At 60.8% G+C, this 24,253-nt stretch overlaps 1 protein-coding gene across 1 annotated transcript; it reads right to left on the bottom strand.

The window, feature by feature from the left end:
- Positions 1-1,834: 1,834 nt before the first annotated feature.
- LOC101414825 (lysophosphatidylcholine acyltransferase 1) lies at positions 1,835-24,174 on the bottom strand. Its single transcript, XM_058292650.2, has 10 exons — positions 23,734-24,174; positions 20,968-21,026; positions 20,224-20,258; positions 19,498-19,552; positions 17,135-17,217; positions 16,671-16,796; positions 15,415-15,568; positions 13,575-13,673; positions 5,451-5,592; positions 1,835-4,019 (listed from the first exon to the last, which is right to left on the bottom strand). Exons 1-10 carry the CDS (start codon positions 23,789-23,791, stop codon positions 3,832-3,834), a joined length of 999 nt encoding a protein of 332 aa, XP_058148633.1. The 5' UTR covers positions 23,792-24,174; the 3' UTR covers positions 1,835-3,831.
- Positions 24,175-24,253: the final 79 nt, after the last annotated feature.

The raw sequence follows: 24,253 nt of genomic DNA on the forward strand, positions 1-24,253 counted from the left end.
GGCTGTGCGTCCCCCCACTGGGCTCACCCGTGGCCACGCAATTTGCTCTAGCCAGGAAAGGGCGAAGGGAGCTGGGGAGAAGGTTGGCGCGCTAGCGTGTGGCCGGGCACCTCTCTCCGGTGCCTTCTGGGTGGCCTGTCCCGGGGAGGGGCTGCTCAGGCAGGGGCACTGAGGGACGGGCCATTGAGCATGGCTGAAACTGACCCTGCCCTGAAAGTAACCTGCGGGGAAGGGACCGTGTCTCGTGGCCCCTGCACCTCAGTGGCGTACGTCTTGCCACGGCATGCTTCAGCCCAAGTGGACGGGCAACCGTTGCCATGAGTCTGCTTCTCTTTTCCGAAACTCTGGGCTCGTTCGCCCTAAAGGCTTGGCTCCCAAGGCTCGATGGCTTGGGACACGGTGGTCTAGGGAACTGCAAGGTCAGATGGCCTCGGCGATCTGGGCTACTCAGCTTCCAACTGGCAGCCAAGAAATTGCCACGGAGCCAGACGGCATGGCCGCTTGGCGAGGGGAGGCGCAGGTGCCTTGAGTGCCTCTTGGGTCTCTCATCACAATGGAGCAGGACTGCGACGGCTCAGGGGTCGGGGAGTGGAAGCTGGAGGCCCTCGGAGGGCACGTGGCCACCACCCCAGCGCCGGCGAAGGCTGGCTGCAGAGGCGCACCTCGAGACGAGCTGAGGAACGCGGGCAGCTTCACTCCCTTGCTGGGCGTGCACAAGTGTGTGTGCGCATGCATACGTGAGAGCACATGTGCACATGTGCCTGTGTCAGCATGAGTGTCAGATGGCGCCTGAGTGTGTCAGCACGCGTGTGCGCCTGGGTCAGTGTGTGCACTGTATCTCGCTGTTTTGAGCCCATTTCCACCTTTTTGGGGTCTGCTTCCTAAACCAGGGGCTCTTCTGTTGGGATCAGCAAACGGGGGGACCGGCAGGGCAGGGGGCAAGGCTGGCTCGGGATGGCGTAGCGGCCATGTGGCACCACCGCCTTTTGCCGGAAACGCCCGAGTGGCCCCCTGGGGGCACCCGCTGCATTCCAGCTCGTCGAGCGCTGCAGGGCTGGAAGCAAACAGAGGCAGGGGCGTGGCAAATGCACAATCATGCATGGTGCTCCGAGCCCCCCATGCCCGCCCTCACCCCAGTAAACCCCTCCCGTCCCACGTGCCCAGGGGCCTGACTCCTTCCTTAAGGAACACTCAGACACGTTTAAAACCAATTAAAAACACAAACCCACTTACACTAACATTGACAAATGCATAAAAGCACAACGAAGCCAATAAAATCCTTGTTGCTTGAAATACCGTTCTCCTTGGTGCGTACCCTCTCTTCCCGCGAAGATTCACTGGCGCCTGCTCGGCTGACTTAGTTTTGACAGCAACAATGCTCAGTATTATTTACTTTCTTCATATCATTATTTGTGAAGCTGGCCGCTACATTACCCTGACGTTTCACAGGAAACCTTTGAGAGGATAATGCCATAGCTGTAATTCTTTCCTTTCCATTTCTAAAGCCTTTTATGATTCAATACGACTGAACACTCCTCAAAGTGCATTTAAGGGGCATGAGTCTAATAAGGAGAAACGACGGCGCGGCAGCTCGCCGGGTGGGTGACTGGCCACCCGAGCGTGGGCTCTGTGCAATCGCTCCTGTCCCCCGACTACGGAGAACCCGCTCCCGGCCGAGTGCTCTCTGCAGAACTCCTTTTAGTTTTGTTATTTTAATTTAATTCTTCTCTGCAGAATCCGAACCAGTGTGTTCTCAAAACAGGCTCGAGCCGGGCACCTCCTCCCTCAACACCTGCTATTGTCTTCATGACAAAAAACAATGCGGCCTCGAGTGTGAAGGTTTTACATTTTATTTATTTCACAGAAAATCCCAAGTTCTCGACATGACTGGCCAGTCACCCCTCGGTCCCCAGGCCAGGCCAAGAGGGGACCCGCACGACGAGGCCAGCTCTGTCCACCGCCCTGGACGCCTGCCGACCGTGAAGCCGCGCGAGGAGAGAATCGGGAGGAGCAAACGTCATCGTGTCGCCTCTCGGGGCTTCTCCCGGGACGCGCAGGCGCGTCAGCCCAGAGCCCGTCACCGCTCGAGGGAGCGCGGCGCCGCCCTGGCCCCGGCCCTCGGGACACTTAGTCTGCTGACCTCCGTCATGGGCCACTCCCGGGGTTTCTCCTAACGGTGACCCTCCTGCCCAACTAGCACCCAGCACCCGCCAGCCTCCCCGCCGCGTCCACTCCCTCGGGGCCCGGGGACCTCACAGCGTCACTCCACCTGCGGTGGGTCGGCCTGTCCGGCACGAGGAGGGACACGGAGGGGAGGTCAGGGGGGCCGCTCGGGAGACGCCCCCTCGGGCGTCTGCTGCGGGAAAAGCCCGCGGCGAGGACCCCAGGGGGAGGGAGCAGTTGTTACCTGCCTCTAGTGGTCCCCACTGTTAGTTTCAATTCAGACCCCCCAGATGGAAAAACCAATTCACCTTGGAAATTAAAATACTTTTTTTTCCCAAACAAACCCAGAGGCTCTGTTTTAGGAGGCAAGCCAAAGTCTACTGTGAGTATTGTGCTGTAAGGATACATTTCTACTTACTTTGAAAAGAAACCGGGGGGCGGGGGGTGACATCATCAAGGTCAAAGGCAACACCTGAAGACCCCCCTTCCCTGCGTGCCAGAAGCACCCCCTCCGTCCCTCTGCCTCGCGGAGGCGAGCACATGGCACAGCCGGCCGGGGGGCACCCCGGCGGCCAACACCCACCCCGCCTGGCGCCGCCGAGCCCAGCTGGGCCCCGAGCCGGACGCCCGCGGGGTCCCGCGGAGACCACAGCGAGACTTCCGGCCAGGACGCGGCCCTCGAGGTGGAGGACGGGCCGCCCCGCGCCCCCAGCCTCCCCGCGGCGTGCGGAGGATGAGAAGACCCACCCGCGCCTGGGGCTCCCGTCCTCACCGTGCTGACCCCCGAAACCCTCGACGTCTCAACCAGAGCTTAAGCTAGAGACGTGGGTGAAGCTACAGGGAAAGAGCAGTACCACGTCGCTAGCATTCGCTAGGAAAGAGGCGGACGGCCGGGAGGGGACGACGGGGCGCACGGAGGGCAGGCGGGGCCACGCGGCGGGAGAGGGATTTCCGTGGAGGGAGAGGGCTGGTAGAAACCAAGCAAGGCAAACAGCCCCCCCGGGCTATCAAAAAAGAGCCTATAAACAGGGGTCCTCCGACCCGAAAAAGGAAAATGAAGTAGAAAAGCAATTTCCTTTTGTTTAAAAAAATGCTGTATGTTCCTGAAATATCCAAATGAAATTTATAAAATACTCATGAGCTCCCACACAAATATAGAAACATTTAAAAATGGGGCGCCGCCACCGCGTTGTGACTGCACGGAGGAGGTTGGCAGTTGTTTTGTGCTGGAGTCAAAACGCACGTGGTGCGTTCCGTTTTCAAGTGTAGGCTGAGCGCGCGTGGGGCCTCGCTCCCGCGCCGGCTGCGTGGCCAGAGGGCAGAGGGGCCGCGGGCGAGGCTGACCGAAGGCCAAGCTGGGCCGCTCCCGGGACCAACGCCGCCACCCGTTGTCCCCCGTGCCGACCAAGTCACAGCCCCAGATGGAGCCCCCGCTCGGGGACAGGCCGGCCCCACACGTCTGGCTGCGCGGGGGCCAGACGGGGTTTTCCTTCCAGGCTCTGCGGCAGACGCGGCGCCCCACGCCGGGCTCTTCTCAGAGAAACCAAGGCAAACCCCAGACTCCGGACCTCGGGCCTGAAATCGCAGACGTCAGCAGGTGAGGAGCCTGCGCTCGAACGGTGCTCCCAGCCCACACGGCGGGCAGGGCCTCTCTCCAGAACCTTCCGCCTAGTCCAGTTTCCCGTGAGACGGCATCCTCCCCACCTCCTCGGCGTTTTCGGGGCTGAAGTCGGTGCAGAAGCCGTTGGGGGACGGAGCCGACAGCGTCTGCGCACAGCCCTCGAAGCGTGTCTGCTCGGGGTGCAGGTACTCCTCCGCGAAGTCGGGGTGCAGCTGGGTGAACCTGCGGAAGTCGGCTGGGGAGGCAAAGGCACGCGGTGAGTCGGGCTGGTCCCCGGGTGCCCATCCGCCCCCTGCCCCCCGTGCTGGGCGCTGACGTGTGGCAGAGGCAGAGGGCGCTCCTGCTTGGGGAGCGCCCAGGGAGCCTGCGCCTGCAGGCACATTCTAGCATTTGGCCCCCAGAGGTGCCGGAATCACAGCAAGTGGCTTGGAGAGGCCTGGAAGCATGCAGGGACCGTGCCGCCCGCCTGTGGTCAGCACACGTGGACAGTCACCCCGGCCGGACATGGGGCTTCTCAGAGGCACTGTGTGCAGAGGGGAGGCTGCGACAGGACTTCCCAGGATGCGGTGCTGAGGCCCACAGCCAGCGAGCCCCGGTGGGCGGGTCCGGGATGGCCTCCAGGGGGTCGGCCACAACAAGCACAGCAGGGCACGCCAGGGGCTGCCCATACGTGTAGCACACACATCACGACACACGCACACACAGACCCACGTGCATGCATGTGTTCACACGTGCACATGTGAGCATGTGCACGCATGCCCACTCATGCACACACATGCCCCACATGTACACACCCACATGCTCCCACACCCACACATGCCCATGCGTCCCCATATATATGCCCACTTCCACGTGTTTGCCCACACACCCACATGCTCCCACACACACATATGCACAAACACCCACACGTAGACGCGCACATATTCGCAAGCAGGGATTTAAAAACACATCCCGGGCTGTGGCCACTGGTCACTTCGGGGAGTGCCCGGTCAGCAGGCACAAGACCCCTGGCGTCTGCAGCACACGCCCTCCCCGTGCTGCTGGGCGGGCGTGCCTGAGCGTCACTGGCACGCGCCACCCCGGCCTCCAGGGCCCTCGCGGGCGCTGGGCTCCCGCTTGGAGACGAGGCCTGAAGTGCAGAGCAGTCCTGCGCGGGCGCAAGCGCGGGCGCTGCAGAGGCCACTGGGGCAGGCTGCTCGTGGCCCACGCCCGCCCCGTGGTGGCCACGGCCCTGCCCTTGACGGCCCATGCTGGGGGAATGAGTGCCTCCCTGGCGACCTAACGGAACACCCCAGAGGAGCCCACCTGGGCCAAAGCCCCCCAGAGCACCCGTGGCCCATCGTCCCGCTCTGCGTGGCAGGTTCCAGGCTGTGCCCGAGGCGGGAGTGAAACCTCAGGGCAAGGTGATGCGCGCTCCAGAAGGCGCAGATGCTGCTGAGGACCCGGCCCCGGCGCCCTGGATGCTGAGCCCACCCTGACCGCAGATCCTGGGGTCCGCGCTGCCTCCGAGAGCCGCCTGGAGACTCCGGGCTCAGAAGCCCTTGCCCGCCGTGGCCGGGCACGGAGGAAGCTTACTTCCCGGAGAGCAGCATCCCGCTGCCGAGATGAGGCGCAGCCGCGGAGGGCACGGGGGCTCCGCCCGGCGTGGCCAGCCCCGGTCACTCACCAAATGTGATGGTCCCCTTCTCCTCCTCGTCGACGGCGCGGAACAGGCTGGTCACGGGGAGCTGCGCCACGCCCAGGGCCGTCCTGAGGATGCACGACAGGTGGTCTTCGCGGACCCCGCCGCCCGCCTGCGACTCGTACATCTGAGGGCAAGGGTGGGCGTCATCCTCGGTGCGGCTGCCCGGCGTCTGCCCAGGGCCCGGCCCGCGCATCCCCCAGGGGCGCCCCGCCCGGCAGGCGCTGCGCCCACCCCTCAGGGTAAACGGGAAGCGCCTCCTGTCGTCCACCCTGGCGCTGGCCGAGCACCCGGCTTGCCCGCCCCGGGCCGGTGGCGTCTTCATGAGCCGCCAGCCGGGCAGTGAGTCGACACACCCCAGCCCGGGTGGGGGCCGAGCTGCCGCGGCAGGGACACGGGCACGTCCTGCGCCGCGGTGCTGAGGGGGAATGCTGGTGAGGACAGCTACATGCACGTGACGCACGTCCTGCACGGGACGTGATGCCTGCGCGCACACACCTGCAGACATATGCGCACACACACGCGCAAACATGCGCACACACGTATACATGCATGTATGCAAATAAGCACGCACACGCACAGACGTGTTCACATGCATACATGTACACACATACCTATACATATATGTGTGTCTATACATGTATACACACAACGCTTGCGTGTGCACATGCGTTCCGAGGGTCCCCACCATGAGCGAGCTGCCTCTGACAGCTGCACACCACCTGCCGACAAGCAGGACCCAGGAACGCCGCGGGGGTGGCCCTCTGGTTTTTGTTTTCCGTGTTTCTGGGCTCTTAGAATTTTTACCTCAATAGTTTCTTAAAGTTTCATATAACAATAAGGAAGGAAGCAGAAACAAGAGGCCCAACACATCACTGAAGAGCGCTGGGACTTCGCTGGCAAGTCCAGGGTGTGCGTCTTTGCACCTCGCGTCTTCACGTCAGCCCAGGAGGGTCTGGCTTCGGTCTGGTCGCCCTGTCTGCCGCGGGGTGCGTGCGGAGACGCAGTGCGTCCTCCACGAGGACGCCCGGTGTAGCCCCTCCTTGCACTGGGCTGTGCAGGCCGGGCTGCCCGCAGCAGGCTCCCGGGCTCAGGGCAGTGTCCGGGGCCTCAGAGGGACCCCGCGAGAGCACGGGCCGCAGGCGGGGGCGCAGGGGCTCGAGCTGCCGTGAGTGTGCGCTTCTGGACAATGCACGGCGGGTGCTCTGATGTTACTGGGGCACGAGGCAGTGGCACAGGCCCCCGTGGGGAGGCCACAGGGACACACACCCCACTGTGACAGTCCACAGGGACCCGGTCCGTCTGTGGCTGGACTTGAGATCACCTGGGCCAGGGAACCTGCCCTGCTGCTTGGTCTGGTTACTACTGTGAGGACACTTCGTGGACTTAAATCTTGTCAGAGAGGTGACTGCATCTACAGTTGACTGCGTCTACAATCAACTGAGATGCTGTCAGCAAGGAGAGACGGTGCAGGCGATCAGCTGAAGGCCTTCAAAGAAGCGATGGTTTCAGCGTCAGAAGGGAGACTCCCCACCTCTGCTTGAGCCAGCCAGCCCCTCCTGGGAAGTCCCTGGAAGGTCGGCGCTCCCAGCAAGCTGCTGGCCGGCTGTGGAATTCGGACTTGCCCATCTCCACGGTCACGTGAGACGAGTCCTGTAAGTGTCTCCTATTTCCATTATACATACGTGTACACACGCGCACATGCATTCACACGCTTATCTCCTGTCGGTTCTGCTTCCCGAGAGAGCTCTAACATGACCACCTGCGGGGATATGCCCGTGCATGGACGTGGCCCCCAGGACGCAGCCCACCACCTCAGCGCGGCCCCAGGCACGGCCGCTGGACTGCGCCTGCTTTACTGACGCAGCCAGAGGACGGCCAGGCCACCTTCCCCTGCGGACATCGAGAAACGACCTGGGGGCAGGGGGTGGAAGGACGCGGGGAGCCGGCGGGGGGGGCCACCAGGACGGACGTGGGGGGACGAGGGGAGCCGGGGGGACCACCAGGACAGATGGGTGGGGACGCGGGGAGCCGGGGGGGGCCACTAGGACAGACGTGGGGGGACGCAGTGAGCCAGGGCGGGAGCCACCAGGACAGACGTGGGGGGATGTGGGGAGCCGGGTGGGGGCCACCAGGACAGACTTGGGGGGACGAGGGGAGCCGGGGGGGGCACAAAATGGACAAGGGAGCCAGGAGGGCCACCAGTGGGCTGGGCCCAGGGGCCATCAGGACAGACGTGGGGGGACACAGGGAGCTGGGGTGGGGGCCACCGAAATGGACAAGGGAGCCAGGGGGGCCACCAGTGGGCTGGGCCCAGGGGCCACCTGCGGGGGCCTGGCAGAGCCTCTGCTTGGGCGAGGCGGGCCAGGCTCCCCTAGGCGGTGCCCCCCGTCCACATCGCCCGCTCACGTCCCTGGACTATCAGGGCTCTCGAGGGAAGCAGGAGCGACGGGAGACACGTGTGAGTGCGTGCACATACATGATGGCAGCATGAGGCTCGGAAACCGCCCACACGACTTGGGGTATTTCGTTAGGTCGCCAGGGAGGCGGCTCATTCCCCCAGCACAGGGCGGGCTGTGGGCAGGGGCTCTGGGAAGGGCCTCGCTGAGACCCCGGCCGCCGCTGGCCGCCCGAGGGGAGCTGGGAACTCTCCCCGAGTGCTGAAGTCGGTTCTGCTTTGAAGGCCTCGGGCTGAGCGACGAGACGCCGCTGACGGCTGATGGCCAGCTCCGCGGGTGACTGCCGACGTACCCAGCCACGCACGTGGTCGGCCCACTGACGACTGATGTCCACGAAATGCCCTCGTGCTCGTACGACAGAGCCCAGCGCTTGGCTGACCAACAACCGGGCACTGGGACCCGGCTCCGCTGACCTGTCAGCCGACCATCGGGGTCCACCCTGTCACCTTGGCTGCCAGGCACACCACCTTAAACCATCCTTCGTCTCTGAATAAAGACAGTGACAGACACAGTGGTACTGAACCGTCTTGCGTACGAGCAGAAACTCTCAGCCCCTCCAGCACGGGGCGCACGTCCCCGAGGAACGCTCACCCTTACGCCTGACATCCCTAAGTACGACATGAAGCTAACGCAACTTGTCACCTAAGGGGAGAAGAACAGGGACGAAAACAAAGACGCTCCTTTCAGCACCACAAACATGAAACCAGGAAGCACCGCCAAGGGCGTTACAGGCCTCGCTCCGGAACCGGCCCCGCGGGTGCAGGTCCCTTTCAGCACCGCCTTCCGCGATGCGCTCCGCTCCCTGTGCCCTCTGCAAGCACCTCCGCGAGCCGCGGTTCTTTGCCAAACCTTTGTTCCAGAAGACTCTGGGCCTCTGGCGGTCCTGGCTGGATTGGGTTGTTGCAGTTTTCCACTGACTTTAATCACAGGGCACGTGGCACTAAGGGCCACCCTGCGGCATCTCCCGTATTCCAGGCGAACTCTTCTTTAACCCGCTGTGCAGGTGCGGTCCTAGTTCCCCTTGACGGTCGGGATCGGTCACCCCAGCCTAATTCTCTTCCTTGCCTGTTAATTCCGAGGCCTGAGGAGTCCCCACTGTCCCGGTGGCAGCCTTAACTTGCAGTTCACTGGAACGGTTCTGTTCCCCGGTGACAGCGCTCCTCCTTCTGGAGCTAAACCCTGTAGACCAGCGGAGTTTCAGGTTGCAGGGACAGGAAGCAAAAATTTCCTAGAGATCACCAGGGGTAAGAGTGAGTGCTGCCACTCCCATTCCCACCCCTTGATTCCTGCACCCATGGATCCTGGTTACGGGAGAAACAGCACCGTAGAGAGGACGCTGATTCAGAGCACACACAGCCTCCTGGAGAGCACTGCCCAGCCCTGCGAGGCAGCGCCATTTAGTTGGTGCCATAACTGAGTCTTCGAAAGGCCATTCCACTGTTCCATCAATCCAGCTACTTCAGAACGGCGGGGAACATGGCAAGGCCAGTGAATCCCCGGGGCACGAGCCCGTTCCCGCACATCACTTGCTGCGAAGTGGGCGCCGTGATGAGAAGCAAGGCTGTGTGGAACGCCGTGGCGGTGGATTAGACATTTGGTTAAGTTCATAGAAGAAGCACTGTGTGCAGGGAACACAAACCCATAAGCAGAGTATGTGTTCATTCAGAACAGTTAGAGCACATTGTTGCCCCATCCATGATGGGAGTGGTCCCATGTAATCAACCTGTGACCAGGAGGCAGGCTCAACGCCTGGGAGAAGGGCGCCCTGTCGGGGGCTAAGAGGGGCTCCCTGAGTGTTGCCAGGTCGGCCTTGGCGAGGGGAAGTCCGTGTTGCTGAGCCCACGCCTGCCCTCCACCCCTACCGCGCGGCCACGCTGTGCATGAGCCTGTTGGCAATGACAGAGCGGCTGGGGAAGGAGGCCGACTGCTCTCCCCAGCGCAGGTCATCTTATACACTGGACTGCTGAAATCTTCCTCTGCTGAAGTCACTCTCGGCTGAGCAGGCACATGGACACAAATATTTTCATGCAGCTGGGGCCACCACCCGGTTAGTTTACGATAATCCACTGTCATCCTCCAAAACCCATCTGTTGTCTGCACAGCTGAACGGGGGATGTGGTGGGATCACCCCAGCCTTCAACTCCTTGATGGAGGCACTAACCTCTGCAACCCCAGGGGTCCGGGATTGCTGCTGGTTTACTATTTTGCTAGGCAGAGCAGTTCTAGTGGCCTCCACTTGGCCTTTGCTACCATAACAGCCCTCGCTCCACAAGTCAGGGATCCAGTGTGGGGGGGTTCCACCAGTTGCTGGATACGTCTATTCCAACTATGCATTCCAGAACTGGGGACCCACTGAACACACTGACAGGCCCGAACTAAAACGCCATCAGTCACCTGAACTCCACGGTCCCTGCTCTGGCTGGTGGACCACAGTGATGTTTTGGGTGTCCTGGAATTAATGTCGTTTCTGAGCCAGTATGTAATAATCCCCGAAATGTCTGATCATTTCCTTTCCCCCAGTGCACAATCTCTCTGGTAAAAGGGTGCAGGTCTCTTTGGGGAAAGCTGGAAGATGAACAGTATACATTTTTGGTAGTGGAACAGGGTCCTTCCCCCCGGGCACCCGGCCTCCCCCTCATCCAAGGGGCCCTGGATCTGTAAACTGTCTCAAGTCTGAGAACTGATTCAGGGGCTGTGACTCTGTTTCTGTCATTCAGGTTAGGGTTTTGTTCGTTTGACCTAGAACTCTTCTGCTTACACAGATCGAGTTGGAATTTCATAGTATGCCCGTCTATTTCACTTCTAGGTACCGGTGATCTATTAGCCAGTGCCGTTGGGTCTATATGACTCAGACTCTCTGAGACTGCTTTGAGCCTGCCTTTCATTGAGCAGCCATGCCCACCTCGTCTTTGGCGATTAAGCGCTGCCACTTGGCTTCTGCCGGCCAGCGTCGGATCCTGCCCACACTGAGGATCCTAGCTCTGTGACAGCCGTTCCCATAGTAACATCTGACCTACAGAGAAGAACAACACAGCTCTCAGGAAGATGGAGTGAGTCTCCCAATTGTATTCCTACAGTCCTGGTGACAGGTGTGTCCTCTGGACGTTCCTGGGCTGGGTGGGCACGTCTTCATGGTGAATCTGTTCCAGCACTCCAGGCTCTCTGTCTTTGGCTCCCCTCGTCTACAGTACAGCAAGGTAAATCAGGCTTCTCAACCTCAGGTGCTCTAGGCCATCTTTTGGTCCACGTTTCAGCCAGCCACCCGAAAAAACCGTTAGAGCCCTTTCGAGCCCCTTGAGCTACTACACTGAATCCAGAACCTCTGCTTAGTGGGCCCATATCGACAAATTCAACCTGATCCAACTTCATATTCCTTCCAGCATTATCCCATACCCTTGATATACACTCCACACATATCCCCTGATTTCTGTCTATATAAATTGGAAAACTCATGCAGTTCTTTTGGAGGAGAGCATACTTGCTCACAGGTCACGTTTTGTACTTCACTTCTGGGGGTTTGTTGTGATTTCTGTCTAGTTGTAGGCCTCCAAGAGAAGAGGGATGCTGGGGTGGCCAGGGAGAGAAGGATTAGAAATGTCTTGCAATCCAGTTGCCTCAGGGCATTCCCTTGCATTTTTGTCTGGTGAGGCAGGGTTGGGGGTAGATTACGGCAGGCAAGGAGGAAGCAGAGACTCCTTGGGCAGGCTGGAGGTTGGGTGGTACCTCCTCAGGGCAGGGAGGAGGTCTGGACTCCCTGGGGCAGGCTGGAGGCTGGGTGATGCAGGCTTGACGTCGTTTGGTCTCCTCAGGACAGACCACTACAGGTTTATCTGGCAAAGTCCCAGCAGAATTTAGGGTTTCAGGGCCCCTACTGATACCATCATCAACCCATATGTCTCTATCCCAGTCCTCAGGGCTCCACGCCTTTCCAATCAGTGCCCTCACTTTCACAGCAGATAGATATCCTGCAAGGCTGAGATTTTAGTTTCTGTTATTAACTTTGCTACTCATACAATGAGACTTTGGGTCTGGTTTTCAGAGCTCTCAAGCCTGCAGCTACACAAAACAAGATCTTCTTTCAGAGTACACCCGGGAACTTTCACATCATTCATGGTGCACTTAGATTGCAAGTTTGAAGCCTTCAGCTCATCCCATTCTTTTGTAACTGTATCCAACGTATTTAGGAATAGCCAGCCAACATCATTTTAACTTTTAGCTCCACAAAACTATTAAGGTGTTAAAAACACTCTCACCTAGATCCTTGCCTTTTGTAAGCAGGGGAGTAGTCATTTCCAGTGGTGACATTCTGTGTGTCCCTATTGCCAACTCATGCCATGGACTGAAAGTGGCCTCCTGATTACTGGAAATGGAGTCATTAGTGCCCTTAAATCTCATTAGAGTACACAGTCAATTGCGAAAATCCCAGAACCAATTCAGAAATCACAACTTCAAGATTCTGTTCCCCAAGAACCACTCCTGGGACCGAGCTGTATTAGTCAGGGCTCTCTAGGGAAACAGAACTGATAGGAGGTATCTGTGATTAGTATGAGATTTTATAGAACTGTTTCATGCAACTGTGGGAATGCACAAATCCAAGTTCTTCAGGGCAGGCTACAAACCAGGGCCTCTGATGAAGGTCCTTATGAAATCCCAGGAGATGCTGGCTGTCTGAAGTAGAGATGGGGACTCTCTCTGAATGCTGAAATCACTTTCCCTTCTAAGGCCTTCAGCTGATTGGAGGAGACGTTCTCACTGCTGACGGCAAGCTCCTCAGTTGATTGTAGGTGTAACTAGTCATCATTGCAATCAACTCACTGATGACTAAAACCCATGGAATGCCCTCATATTACAATTAGCCCAGGGCTTGCTTGACCAACACCTGGGCACTATGACCTGGCCAGGTTGACACACTGACCTAACCATCAGATTCCCCAGCGTGACCCCCGTGAAGCACACTTGGCTGCGGGTGGATTTCCCAGTGTCACAGAGAAAAGGCTATGCTGGGCTCAAAAGGGAAAGAAGTAAAAAGTGAAAAAACTTAGTAAGTTGTAAAATAATAAGCTTCCTGACTTATATTTTGGAGTTTTGTATGTCTGGCTAACTTGAGTTGCATCTGCAAGAAACATCAGCACTGACGTCCACCTGTAGACAGGCAAAGCCGGGCCTAGTTCCAGCCCAGGTCAGAGAGCCCTGGGGACGTGCCCCTGGAGGCCGGCCGGGTCACTCTGCAGGTGGGCTGGGACCCCATCACTGGCCTGGCCCAGATCCTCAAATCCCCGCACCTGGCATCCGGCGGTGAAAGCCCTGGCTCTGGGCTGACCAGGCGGGACGCTTCCAAGCTCCTTCAGCCCTGCTCTCCTGCAGGTCCATGGGCTGGTTTGGAAATCATGCTGGGGAGGTGGTGAGGATGGGAGCCCCTCCCCTGACAGGTGGGCGGCCCTGCCTGGGCCATGGGGCTCAGGAAGACCCTCCCCAGCCCCTCGGGGACGGAGGATCGTGATTCCCAGGAACCAGGTGCAGGGAGGGGCTGGCGTTTACGAGCGTCTGCGAGAGCGGCGGCAGATGTCGAACCCGCCGCCGGACGGAGGGACCCCGACGTCTGCCACGGACGCGTGTTCCCTGCAAACAGCTCGTGTGGACCGGCACTTGCCTTGAATGCCAGCTGGAGGGTGTCCAGGGTCCTGGCCGGCCTGCAGACGACGGACAGGGCGATCACGTACTCCCGCGGGTCCACCTTGCCGTTGCCGCCCTGGGAAGAGAAAGGCCTGGGTGAGGGGCGCAGGCGGCGAGCGCGCATGCGTTTGGGGCCCGGCTGCGGGGGGTCAGCACCGTTCCGGGAGCCGCCCAGAAGCACCTTGGCAGCTGCCGCAGCCCCGACGTGCCTGCAGCCACCATGACTTCCTGGGCAGGAAGTGGAGGCAGCACATCCGCGCCACGGCGGCCGTCGGGCACCAGCCTGCATTCCCCGTGGCTCGAGGACAGTGCTCCCACATCACGGGGCTGGCGCGCACCAGAGGCCTAAGGGGCCAGCTGACCGCCGGGGCCAACACCTGACCCGGGATCCTCCTGGGCCTCGCAGAAACCCGCAGGGGCCATGAGCGCAGACGGGAGGGTCAGCGACGGCCGCTGCGCGCCGAGGAGGGGAGCATGGCCTCCGCCCCGAGACGCCTGCCAAGCCGGGCAGGCGGACGAGCCGCCCTTGCGTTCAGGAGCCGCTTACCCACCGGCCTCCTGCGCAGCGCTGAAACGTGCGCAGCACCATGCGCCCAGGGCGCTCTGCTTGCGGGAGGCCCACCTGCCCACACACCTCGCACCTCGGCGGCCAGCCCCAGGTGAGCCTGGGCGCCCCCGGGGGTGAGGAGGGTTCAGTTACGAGTGCAGAGACCAGCGCTGGGGGAGGGTTGGGGGCTGGGGAAGGTTCCGGCACCGCTCTCCATCCTCTTGTCCCCCAGACGCTTTGGGGGAGTCACACGCAGGCGCCCGCTGACCCTGCCCCAATGCCCAGGCCAAGCTCTGAGCTGGCAGCGCCTGGTTCTGGGCACGCAGGATCCTCCCTGGGTCTGGGGTCCTCGGGGTAAAACGGGCACATCCCACCTCGTGAGCTCTTGCACACGTGAGGGAGTGGACGGTAAAACGCCCACGCCGCAGGGAGTGGCCAGCGCCGTGTGTGCTCATCAGCAGAGCTGCCGCCAGGGCTGCCACGCTGCCAGCCCCGGCGCCGCGTCCAAGCGGGGGGCGCAGCTGGCTGACAACAGGCCCTGCCTCCACCGACAGCTGCCCTCCCAGAGGCGCCCGGAAGAGCCATTCAAGTGCGAGACGCGATTACACCCTGCGGCGGAAGCACGGGCAGAGCGAAAGGGCACGGGCTCACGCGCTGCGCTGACGAGGCGTCCTCGTGTCCAGACCGCTCCTCGCGCCCCCGGGGTCTACCAGGGGCCAAGTGTGAACACCCTCGCGGGGTGAGAAGGGGCCAAGTTCACATAAAACGCCTACCAGGGGCCAAGTGTGAACACACTCCCTGGGCGAGAAGGGGCCAGGTTCACATAAAACGCCCATGCCCTTCACACAGCCCGTCCCACGCCCTTCACAGAAACGTCCCATGTCGCTCACGCAGAGCCATCCATGTGTCCACCCGGAAAGTTCTACAGATTCACATACAACATTCCACGGCATTCACACGGGATGTCCCACGTTCCCGCAGAACATGCCACATCCTTCATGGAGAATGTCCCACAGGAGCCACGGGGACCGTCCCATTTTGTTCAGACTGTCCACAGCATTCACATAAAACAGCTGACAGACCTCGACGGCCCCCGAAAGCCCCGTCGACGCGCCCACGGGAGGAGGGGCAGTCGCATCTTGGCGCGGTCGCCGTCGGCCCCCCTCCATTTTCAGGACTGTCTGAAGCGTGCTGGACCGGAGCACGACGGCCGGTCTGGAAAGCTGGACGTTTCCCCACCAGGCCCCTGCGCCGGCCGCGCGACGCCCACCTCGTCAAACAGCGAGAACATGTCCTCCAGTGCGTCGGAGACGGGGACGCCCAGGTACGCGGCAAACTCAGCGAGGCCGACCTTGCCTCCCGCCTGCGTCCGTGCACTTTCTGCATATTTATCCAGGTCTTTCTCGAGTTTTTCTGGCTTGAGCCTAAACAGAAAGGTTTTTCCAATAAAATTACGGAATACTAAAGATAGGAAATTTAATGTGATCTTTAAAAGTCAACAAAACGTTGAAGTTATTTACGTAACAGGCAGCGACTCGGTTTTGGACAAGCGTCCCCTGACGACTTGAGGATGCCCACTGAACCCTTCCTGCGGTGAGCAGGCGCCTGTCCACCCCCACCGCGCGGCCCGGGGCATGCGGGCCCCTCTGTGAACGGAGAGTGCCCGGTGGGCCGCGGATGCCGCCCTCACGGGAGCTGAGCCTCTCCCGCGGGACTGAAGCTGCTGGAGAAACCCTGGGTAAACACGGAGAGCGTCTCCGTGACCGCCTGCCCCCGCACCTCAGGGCTGCCCGTGGGGCCCCCGCGATGGCCATCGCCAGGCCCGCTTGCTGGACCCCCTGCTGGAGATTTACGGTCACTGAGGGCCGTCGTGGCGGCGTTTCCAGAACTGCCCCCGTTGTCTAACCGTCTGGTAAAACGCCGTCCGACAGCCTCATTTCTCCACCTGCTGCTCAGTGTCTTCGCAAACCGAGGCCAGCACCCATGACCCTCCGGGCTGGGGTCACTTTCCTAATCGTGCTGTGGCGGCACCATGGGCGCCCGGCGCTCTACTCGGACAAGGCGGCCCACGTGCACGGCATGGAGCTATGCCATCACGGACCCTCGCGCCCGCTGTGCCTGGGCTACTGCACCCCTTGCGAAGGAGAGGGCTGGGCAGAGCAGGGCGCGGTCCTGGGTCTGCCTCCCCACCTGGCGCTCCTCTGCAGTGGACGCTGGGTGAGATGGCTGTGACCGGGCGTCCACCATTAGCCACGAGGATGGCCTGGGCCCCGGGCTGCCACGTGCAGGCCTGGAGACCCCCGCCGGGTCTCTACGGAAGTCCAGGTCACTACCCGAGGTCTGAATAGGGCGCAGGAGGCCGGGCCCAGGGATCTGCGTTCTTGCAGGCCCTGTGATGTCCCATGCCCAGGGCCCCAGTCGCACGGCCTGGCTTGGGGGCTGCCCCTGCAAGGAAAGGGCGCCCCAGCACCCGGGGCTGATGCCGCCCCCCGCCAGAGCCGAGAGGAGCAGCACAGGTGCGCTCACCCGAGGCCTCTCACGAGCCGGGCAAACTCCAGAAGGCAGGTGTCCGCAGGCAGACGGAGCTGCCCCTCTGCCAGGGCCAGCCGGCAGTCCTCAAATGTGTAGTCGGTGACGGGGACGCCCAGGGCCCTGGAAGAGAGGGGCAGCACCCGTCAGCACTCCCCCGCCGGCTGCCAGTCCCCCCGCCGTCCGTCGGCCCCCCCGCCCACCGCCTGTCAGTCCCGCCCCTCCGCCCGTCAAACCCCCCCTGCCGCCGTCAGCACCCCACCCTGCCCCGTGGTCCTCAGCCTCAGACACTGGAACCTCGAGGCTGGACCACGAGGGGCTGGGCGGCCGAGGGCGTGGAAGGCAGCGTCTCTGTGATGGGTGGGGGGTGTGGTAGACGTGGGCTGGGGGCTGCCACCCGCCAAGGGAAGGCCGGGGCCCCGCGTGTCCCTCCCGCTCAGGCCGGGGACAGGCTCACTCACTCGGCCATGACGCGCCTCACGTTGCTGGCGTAGAGGGCTGGGTTCCTCTTCTCCTCGTCCGAGGGGTGGTACACTGGAAGGAACTGGGCACACGCGGGGGGCGTGACTCCCTGGGGGCCTCTAGCGCCCACTGCGTGCACCCCCACCCCTGCGCCCCCCACCCCTGCGCGCCGCCCCACCCCTGCACCCCCCACCCCTGCGCACACCCACCACTGCGCGCACTCCCACCGCTGTGCGCACCCCACGACCGAGTGTCCAAAACGCACCTTCAACCAGAAGTGCCTGCAAAGCTCTCACACACGAAGGCACGCCTGTGCATACATGTGCACCCTGCACACACTCATGAACACATCAACATGCACTGCACACACATTCAGGAACACACACCGCACACAGCTGTGAACACATGACCATGCACGGCACACTGCACACACATGAACACACGAGCACACTGCACACATCCATGAACACGCACTGCGCACACACTCATAAGCATATAAACACACAGCACTGTGCATACATCTGTGAACATATTGCACATATATTTGTAAACACATGAGCGTGCACTGCACACATCTGTGAGCACATGAACATGCAATGCACAGTGCACACACACCCATGAACACACACACTGCACACACCTGTGAGCAAACACACGGCACACATGCATGAACACATGAACATGCACAGTAAACACCCATGAACATGCAGTGCACACACGGACATATGCTGCACACATCTGTGAACTCATGAACATGCACTGCACATTGCACACACATCCATGAACTCACGAACACATGCTGCACACATCCATGAACAAGCAAGCAAACATCCATGAACACACGGACGTGCAGCGCACACATGTGAACATACGCAGTGCACACATCTGTGAACACATGAACATGCAATACAAGCATCCAAGAACACTGCATACTGTTCACACATCTGTGAACATATGAACACACTGCACACATATCTGAACACAAACACATGGCACACACCAGTGAACACACGAACATAGACTGCACACTGCACATATCTGTGAACACATGCATTGCACACACACCTGTGAACACATGAACATGCACCGCACACTGCACGCACATCCATGAACACAAAAACGTGCACTGCACACTGTGTACATCTGTGAACACACATGCACTGCACACTGCACACATTTATGAACACACGAACACACTGCACACACATCCATAAACACACGAGCATACACTGCACACATCTGTGAGCACATGCACTGCACACGGCACACACACCTGTGAACACGCCCTGCACACTGTGCACACACCGAAAGCACGGCACTCCTCAGCAGCCACTGCGCTCACGCCGTGTGACGCTCTTGGCGGCCACTGCCTGTGTCTCTGGTTTAGCTCTAAATGCGGGACAGTCACATGCATTTTCCATTGCTAAAGGTCTCAGTTTGCGCTGGGGATGGCGTAACACGTTATTTCTACAGGGGAAACGGATTACTGTCAACCTGTGTGGGTTTTTTGGTCATCTGCTGTATTTTTAAACTGAAATAAATCACCCCGTGCCTTAGCGTGGGCAACAGTGATGGGCCTGGGGGTGCTGAGCCCTTCTCAGCTGCTGCGCCCAGGGTACGTGAGCGTGGGGAGCAGGAGCGCCCCGAATCCTCCTCCGTCCTGGTAATCCGGGCCCTGCACGTCCACTGCCTGTGAATCAATCTGCTCGCTGCACCGGCTCCTCCCGTTAGAGGCAACGAACTCGCACAGGAGTGAGGAGACATGGAGGGTCCCACACAGCCGGGCTGCTCCTCAGCTCTTTAAACCGGACCCCAGGGCTCCAGCACCCAGGGCCAGGTGTGCGGCTGCGCCCGGCTGTCCTGCGGACCAACCAGAAGAGCCACTCAAAGCACCTATGTGGCAGGGCCCAGCCCGGCCCCTCGACCACCGGGCTTGTTCCACGACAGGAACAGGCCACCCAGAGTCACTCGGCAGCTGTCCCGTCACACGCTTGGGCCACAGGGCTCGTTGGTCACTTTGGGTTCAGAAGCAGCACCTCGATCCCCTTCACGAGAACAGAAATGCTGTGCCGCGTCCGCGTAGATGGGATTTACAGGGTGCATGATTTACAGGGTAACTTAGCCGGGGCGCGGGGGCTGGTGAGATGTGGGCCAGGATGCTGGGGACGCCTGCTGCAGCGTCGGCGCCAGGCAGGGCAGGAGCCCGCGGCCTCACCACCCAGGTGCAGTCCACGTGCGCCTTGGCTTTCTCAACCCCACCGCGAGGGCCAGCGCTGAGCCGCCCTCGTGGCTCGAGAAACCCTGCCGGTTTAAGGTCATGTGTGGGCAGACAGGCGCAGGGCGGGCGGGACACGGTACTGACCTCGATCTCCACGTGGTTCTGCAACTGGCACAGCGTCAGCCAGAGGATGTGCAGCCTGGGGAGGACACGGGAGAAGTGGACCAGCTGCTTGACCTCCGGTCGGGGCTCTGCGCCTGCCGGAGCCACACTTCTGGACCTGCGTCCCTCTCGATGGCACCTGGGCCAGGAGGGCCCCCCACCCCGAAGCCTGAACCCCTGCGGAAGCCCCCGGCCGGCCCCGGCTCGCTTCTCGCTGCCCAGCCCTCACCCTCCAGCCTGGAAGTGCCGCCACTGGCCGCGCTCTCCGCCTGGCCTCCCCGTGGGACACTCCGGGGCCTGGGACCACCCCCACCTGACCCCCACCTGACAACCACCTCCACCTGACCCCCACCGCCACCTTCAGAGCCCCTGACATGGGCACCCCAAGGCCGAGCCCGTCTGCTCTGCCATCGCTCGCCGTGTGCTGGAGGGTCCCTCTCTCGGCCCAGCCTGGCGCCCACTCTGGGGCGGGCGCGTACTGGAGCTAATAGGCACGGGCGCGCTGACAGAGCCTCCCTGCTGGCGTGGCTGGCGCAGCCGAGTCTGCGCACATGCGCAGCATCCGCGTGGGGCCAGCTGTGCCCCGCAGCTTCCCGTGGCCTGTGTCAGCTGGCGCCAGAGCGGCCGGAGGGCCCAGGCCAGCGGGTGACCGTGCCTCAGCGGCCTTCACCCGAGACTCGGGGAGGGGCAACGCGGCGTCCGACTTACGCTCCAGGGCCTTGCCACGTCCACGTGATCGTGTCCTGGGGACAAAGGGACAGGGTTGGCGGCGACGGAGGCTGGTCCCGCCCTCTGCCAGGCACGACCCCGGCGCCTTCGCGGCAGGCCGGCCCGCCCCATTCGCCCTCCGCCCCCTACACCTGGGACCCCAGATGAGGGCTCTCCCTTCGGCCAAGTCTCCTAGGTGGGGGGGCTCTCACCGCCCCTGTGCCCAGAGCCCCCAGGAGGGCCGGGCTCGTGGCCCCGGGGAGTGGGCAGGCGCCTGCTTGGCCAGCGCAGCAGCAGAGGCCGGGCGGGGCGGCCGGAGCCTGCTGCTGGGGCCCTCGGCATCCCCCTGGGAGCTCTGCGCGCCCGCCGCCCTCTTTACTTTTTCTTTTAGAACAAAGAAAACCTCTGCTCCTGTTGGGAGCAAAACCTCTAAAGCCGCTTAATTCCTCGCCTCCAGTCTCGGCCTTCAAGTGACAACAGCCTGAGAGGGAGGGGGGAGGGCGAGAGCAGCTGGGGAAACGTGGAGCCCCCCACGTGTCGGCGACAGCCACTGGGGGGCTGACGGATAGGCTCTGTGTGCGAAGGCGGGGAATGTTCTGGAATGCTGGGAGCACACGGGTGCTTGGAGAACCCGCACTGACGGGCGCCCTGGCATCCTCCGGGCTTGGCTGCCGGACGGTCCGGCCCCTCGCGGGGTATGGTCAGATGTCCCCCGCAAGGCCAGTCCGCGGATGCACGACTTACCAGCTTGTTGGGGTACCGCAGGACGACAGGCTGGACGGGCACCCCGGGGATGAAGGCGCCTGTGGGGAGAGGACACCCGCTGGGCCTGGCGCAGGCGGCCGGGGGCCCGTGCCCCGCCCACGCTTCTCCCGCTGGCCCCGGAATACACGAGTTCCTGCACCCGGGAGATGCCTCCTGTGGGCTCACCGCGCGCGTCGATGAAGCCACGGCACCCGGCCCTGTGCCCTCTGGGCGCTCTGCAAACACCTTATTGGACTGCTCACTACTATTCAGTGAAGGGAGCTGGGAGGACTGGACCCCCACAGCTGAGAAAAGAGGACCCCTCTCTCACACCTTACATGAAAATTAACTCCAAGTGCACCAAGGCCCTAAATAAAAAAGCCAGAACCAGGAACTCCTAGAAGAAACTGCTGGGAAACATCGAGACCCGGGGGAGGTGGTGGACTCTTAAACCTCACCACACCCCCAAATCACGCACGATGGAAGAAAATCTTCACACGCCGTCTATCTGATAAGGGTTTGATCTCCACGTTACATAAAGAGATCACACGATGTAACAATAGAAGAAGAAATACAAATAGCCAAAAGGCACATGAAAAGATGCTCGCATCACCAGTTATTACATAAATGCAGATCAAAACGACACTGAGATGTCATTTCATGCCTCACAGAATATCCTGCATGACACTGCAATGATGGACACAGGCTGTTATGTATTTCGTCAAAGCTTATAAAACTGTGTGGGGCAGAGCACAAGCTATAATGTAAACTCTAGCCCCCGGCTGGTGGCAATGCTTTAATGTGTTCACTCTAACAAATGTGCCACCCTAATGAAAGACGTAAATGTGGGAAAGTGTGGAGGCGATGGAATACGGGAATCCCCTATTTTTCAATGTAACATTGATGCAATCTAAAGCTTCCTTAAAAATAAGTAAAACAAAACAAGCCCCCCTCCCCAGAAAACAAGTGCTGGAGAGGATGTGGGAAACGGGCTCCTTCATCGTTGGTGTAGGACGGTGCAGCTGCTGTGGAAGAGTTTGGCAGAACCTCAAGAAGCTGAACAGAGAACTACCGTATTACCCGGCAATTCCTCTGCTAGGTGTATGTACGCCCGAGGAACTGAAAACAGGGCATGAACGGATGCTCACGGTGGCGCTATTCACAATGGCCAGAAGATGGAAACGTCCCACGTATCCGTCAGCTGATGAATGGTCCATGCAGACGCGATGGACTACTGCGCTGCAATACAAGTGGAACTGGGACACAGACGATGCGAGTGAAGCGAGCCAGATAGGACGCCTGCACGGTCTCACTGACGTGACTTAAATACGATGAGTACCGCGATGGAGTTAAATTATAGATCATGGGTTAGGAGCCAGACGTGTGTTGAGAAGGGGTAGCTGGTGCTGGCGTGCTGGGGACTGTTTAAGAAGGTCGACTGTAAACATGTGGCAATGGAGAGTCCACGGTAGCACATGATAGTAAGCATAACTCACATGCGGACTCAAACGTGATTGTGGCTCAAAGGGGTAGTCTAAGGACTATATGATACAGTGATTTTGATGGTAGGTGAAGATTGTGGTAAATAATTACAAGAATGTTTCTCCATTACAAAGTTTTAAGAATATCATGAAACATAGGAGCCGAGGCTGGGGGGCAGTGCTCCAGGGTGGGGAGCAGAGGCTGGGGGGCAGTAGCCCGGGGGGGAGCCGAGGCTGGGGGGCAGTGCCCTGGGGGGGGAGCCGAAGCTGGGGAGCAGTGCCCCGGGGGGGGGGGAGAAGCCGAGGCTGGGGAGCAGTGCTGGGGGGGGGGGAGCCGAGGCTGGGGGGAAGTGTCCCGGGGTGAGGGGGAGCCAAGGCTGGGGGCAGTACCCCGGTGGGGGAGCTGAGGCTGGGGAGCAGTGCCCCAGGGGGGGGGAGCCGAGGCTGGGGAGCAGTGCTCTGGGGGGGGAGCTGAGGCTGGGGGGAAGTGTCCCGGGTGGGGGGGGGGGAGCCGAGGCTGGGGGGCAGTAGCCCGGGGGGGGGGAGCCGAGGCTGGGGGGCAGTACCCCAGTGTGGGAGCTGAGGCTGGGGAGCAGTGCCCCGGTGGGGGGCAGCCGAGGTTGGGGGGGGCAGTACCCCGGGGGGGGAGCCGAGGCTGGGGGGCAGGCCGGCCCAGAGGGCGTAGCTGCGCCCTGCAAGCTCTGACTCACCCCGGGAGGGGCCTGGGCTGTCCAGGTCAGTTCACAAGGACCCAGGAGCGCAAAGAGACCCTGAGCACGGGGTCAAGGGTCAAGTACGGGCACTCCTACAGAGCCCCAGGTGAAGCCATCTGCCGCTGCCCCCAGCTGTGTCCTGGCAGCCCCTGGCGGGAGGCAGCTCTTGCCTGGGGGTCCCAGCCCAGGGGAGCCCCGAGAACATGAGGGTCTGTGAGCTGTTGGCGGCTCCGGGGGCCGCTGGGGACAGGAAGACGCCGCAATCAGAGTTCACCGGACGCTCCCCGCCGCCAGGACACTTGAAACCTCAGAACACTCCAATAGGGGCCCCTCGAACCTGTACCTCAAACCAGGGCGAGCGTCTCCAGCTCACTGTGAGCACTCTGCACCCTGCAATGCTACACCTGGTCAAACTGTGAAAATTCACTTTGTGACCTGCTGATGAACGCTTCCGGGAACCCCAGCAGGCCAGAGAAAAACAAAATGTGTCATTATTAATTACGGTATTCTCAAGATAGGATCTTAACACTTCCCCTATGTTAGGGAGAAAAATACTTAGGGAAATGACATACCTGGCTTGAAAGTGATCAGGCAGGTCCTGTTGGTACAAGTTCCTTCTGGAAAAATCATTATCTTGAAATGAAAAAGATAAGTCGGCTTTAGAGGCTGCTGCTGACGGTGACACGGGTCTGTCTCCACGACATATTCTACTGCTGAGATAACCTGGACACTCCCTCAACGCGGCTGAGAAAGGAGCCTGAGCTGCTGCTCGCGGCGCTGATTTCTGCTGTAACTCCCGAGGGTTTCCTTAGCCCCTGGTTCCAGCAGCCTGAGCCAGGCCACGCACCTCCCACGCCACCCCCGCCCTCCCGGGCCCAGGCAGGTTTTGGGGGCACAGGCGATGCCCAATCTGCACTCTGTTTCAATGACCGTTTTCCCTTCCTTCCAGTTAGCCGAGTCTCACCTTAGAAACCAGACGGATTCTTCGGAAATTTGTTAAATTGCAGCTACAAGACCTCAAGGAGGCTTTAGAGACCCTGTCGCCTGACCCTCTCCACTGGAGCGGGAAATAAATGGCTGCACCGATCGGGG

This window comes from Dasypus novemcinctus, unplaced genomic scaffold (assembly GCF_030445035.2).
Source record: "Dasypus novemcinctus isolate mDasNov1 unplaced genomic scaffold, mDasNov1.1.hap2 scaffold_176, whole genome shotgun sequence".
Taxonomy (NCBI): domain Eukaryota; kingdom Metazoa; phylum Chordata; class Mammalia; order Cingulata; family Dasypodidae; genus Dasypus; species Dasypus novemcinctus.

Bases quoted from the DNA above. Each gene is read 5' to 3' on its own strand.
- LOC101414825 (XM_058292650.2), bottom strand. From the start codon at position 23,791: ATGATTTTTCCAGAAGGAACTTGTACCAACAGGACCTGCCTGATCACT. The intron at 16,797-17,134 runs GTGAGTGAGCCT...CCTCTCTTCCAG, and splicing joins GTGAGGCGCGTCATGGCCGA to GGCCCTGGGCGTCCCCGTCA. The intron at 13,674-15,414 runs GTGGGCGTCGCG...TTCTCTTCCCAG, and splicing joins TGTTCTCGCTGTTTGACGAG to GGCGGCAACGGCAAGGTGGA.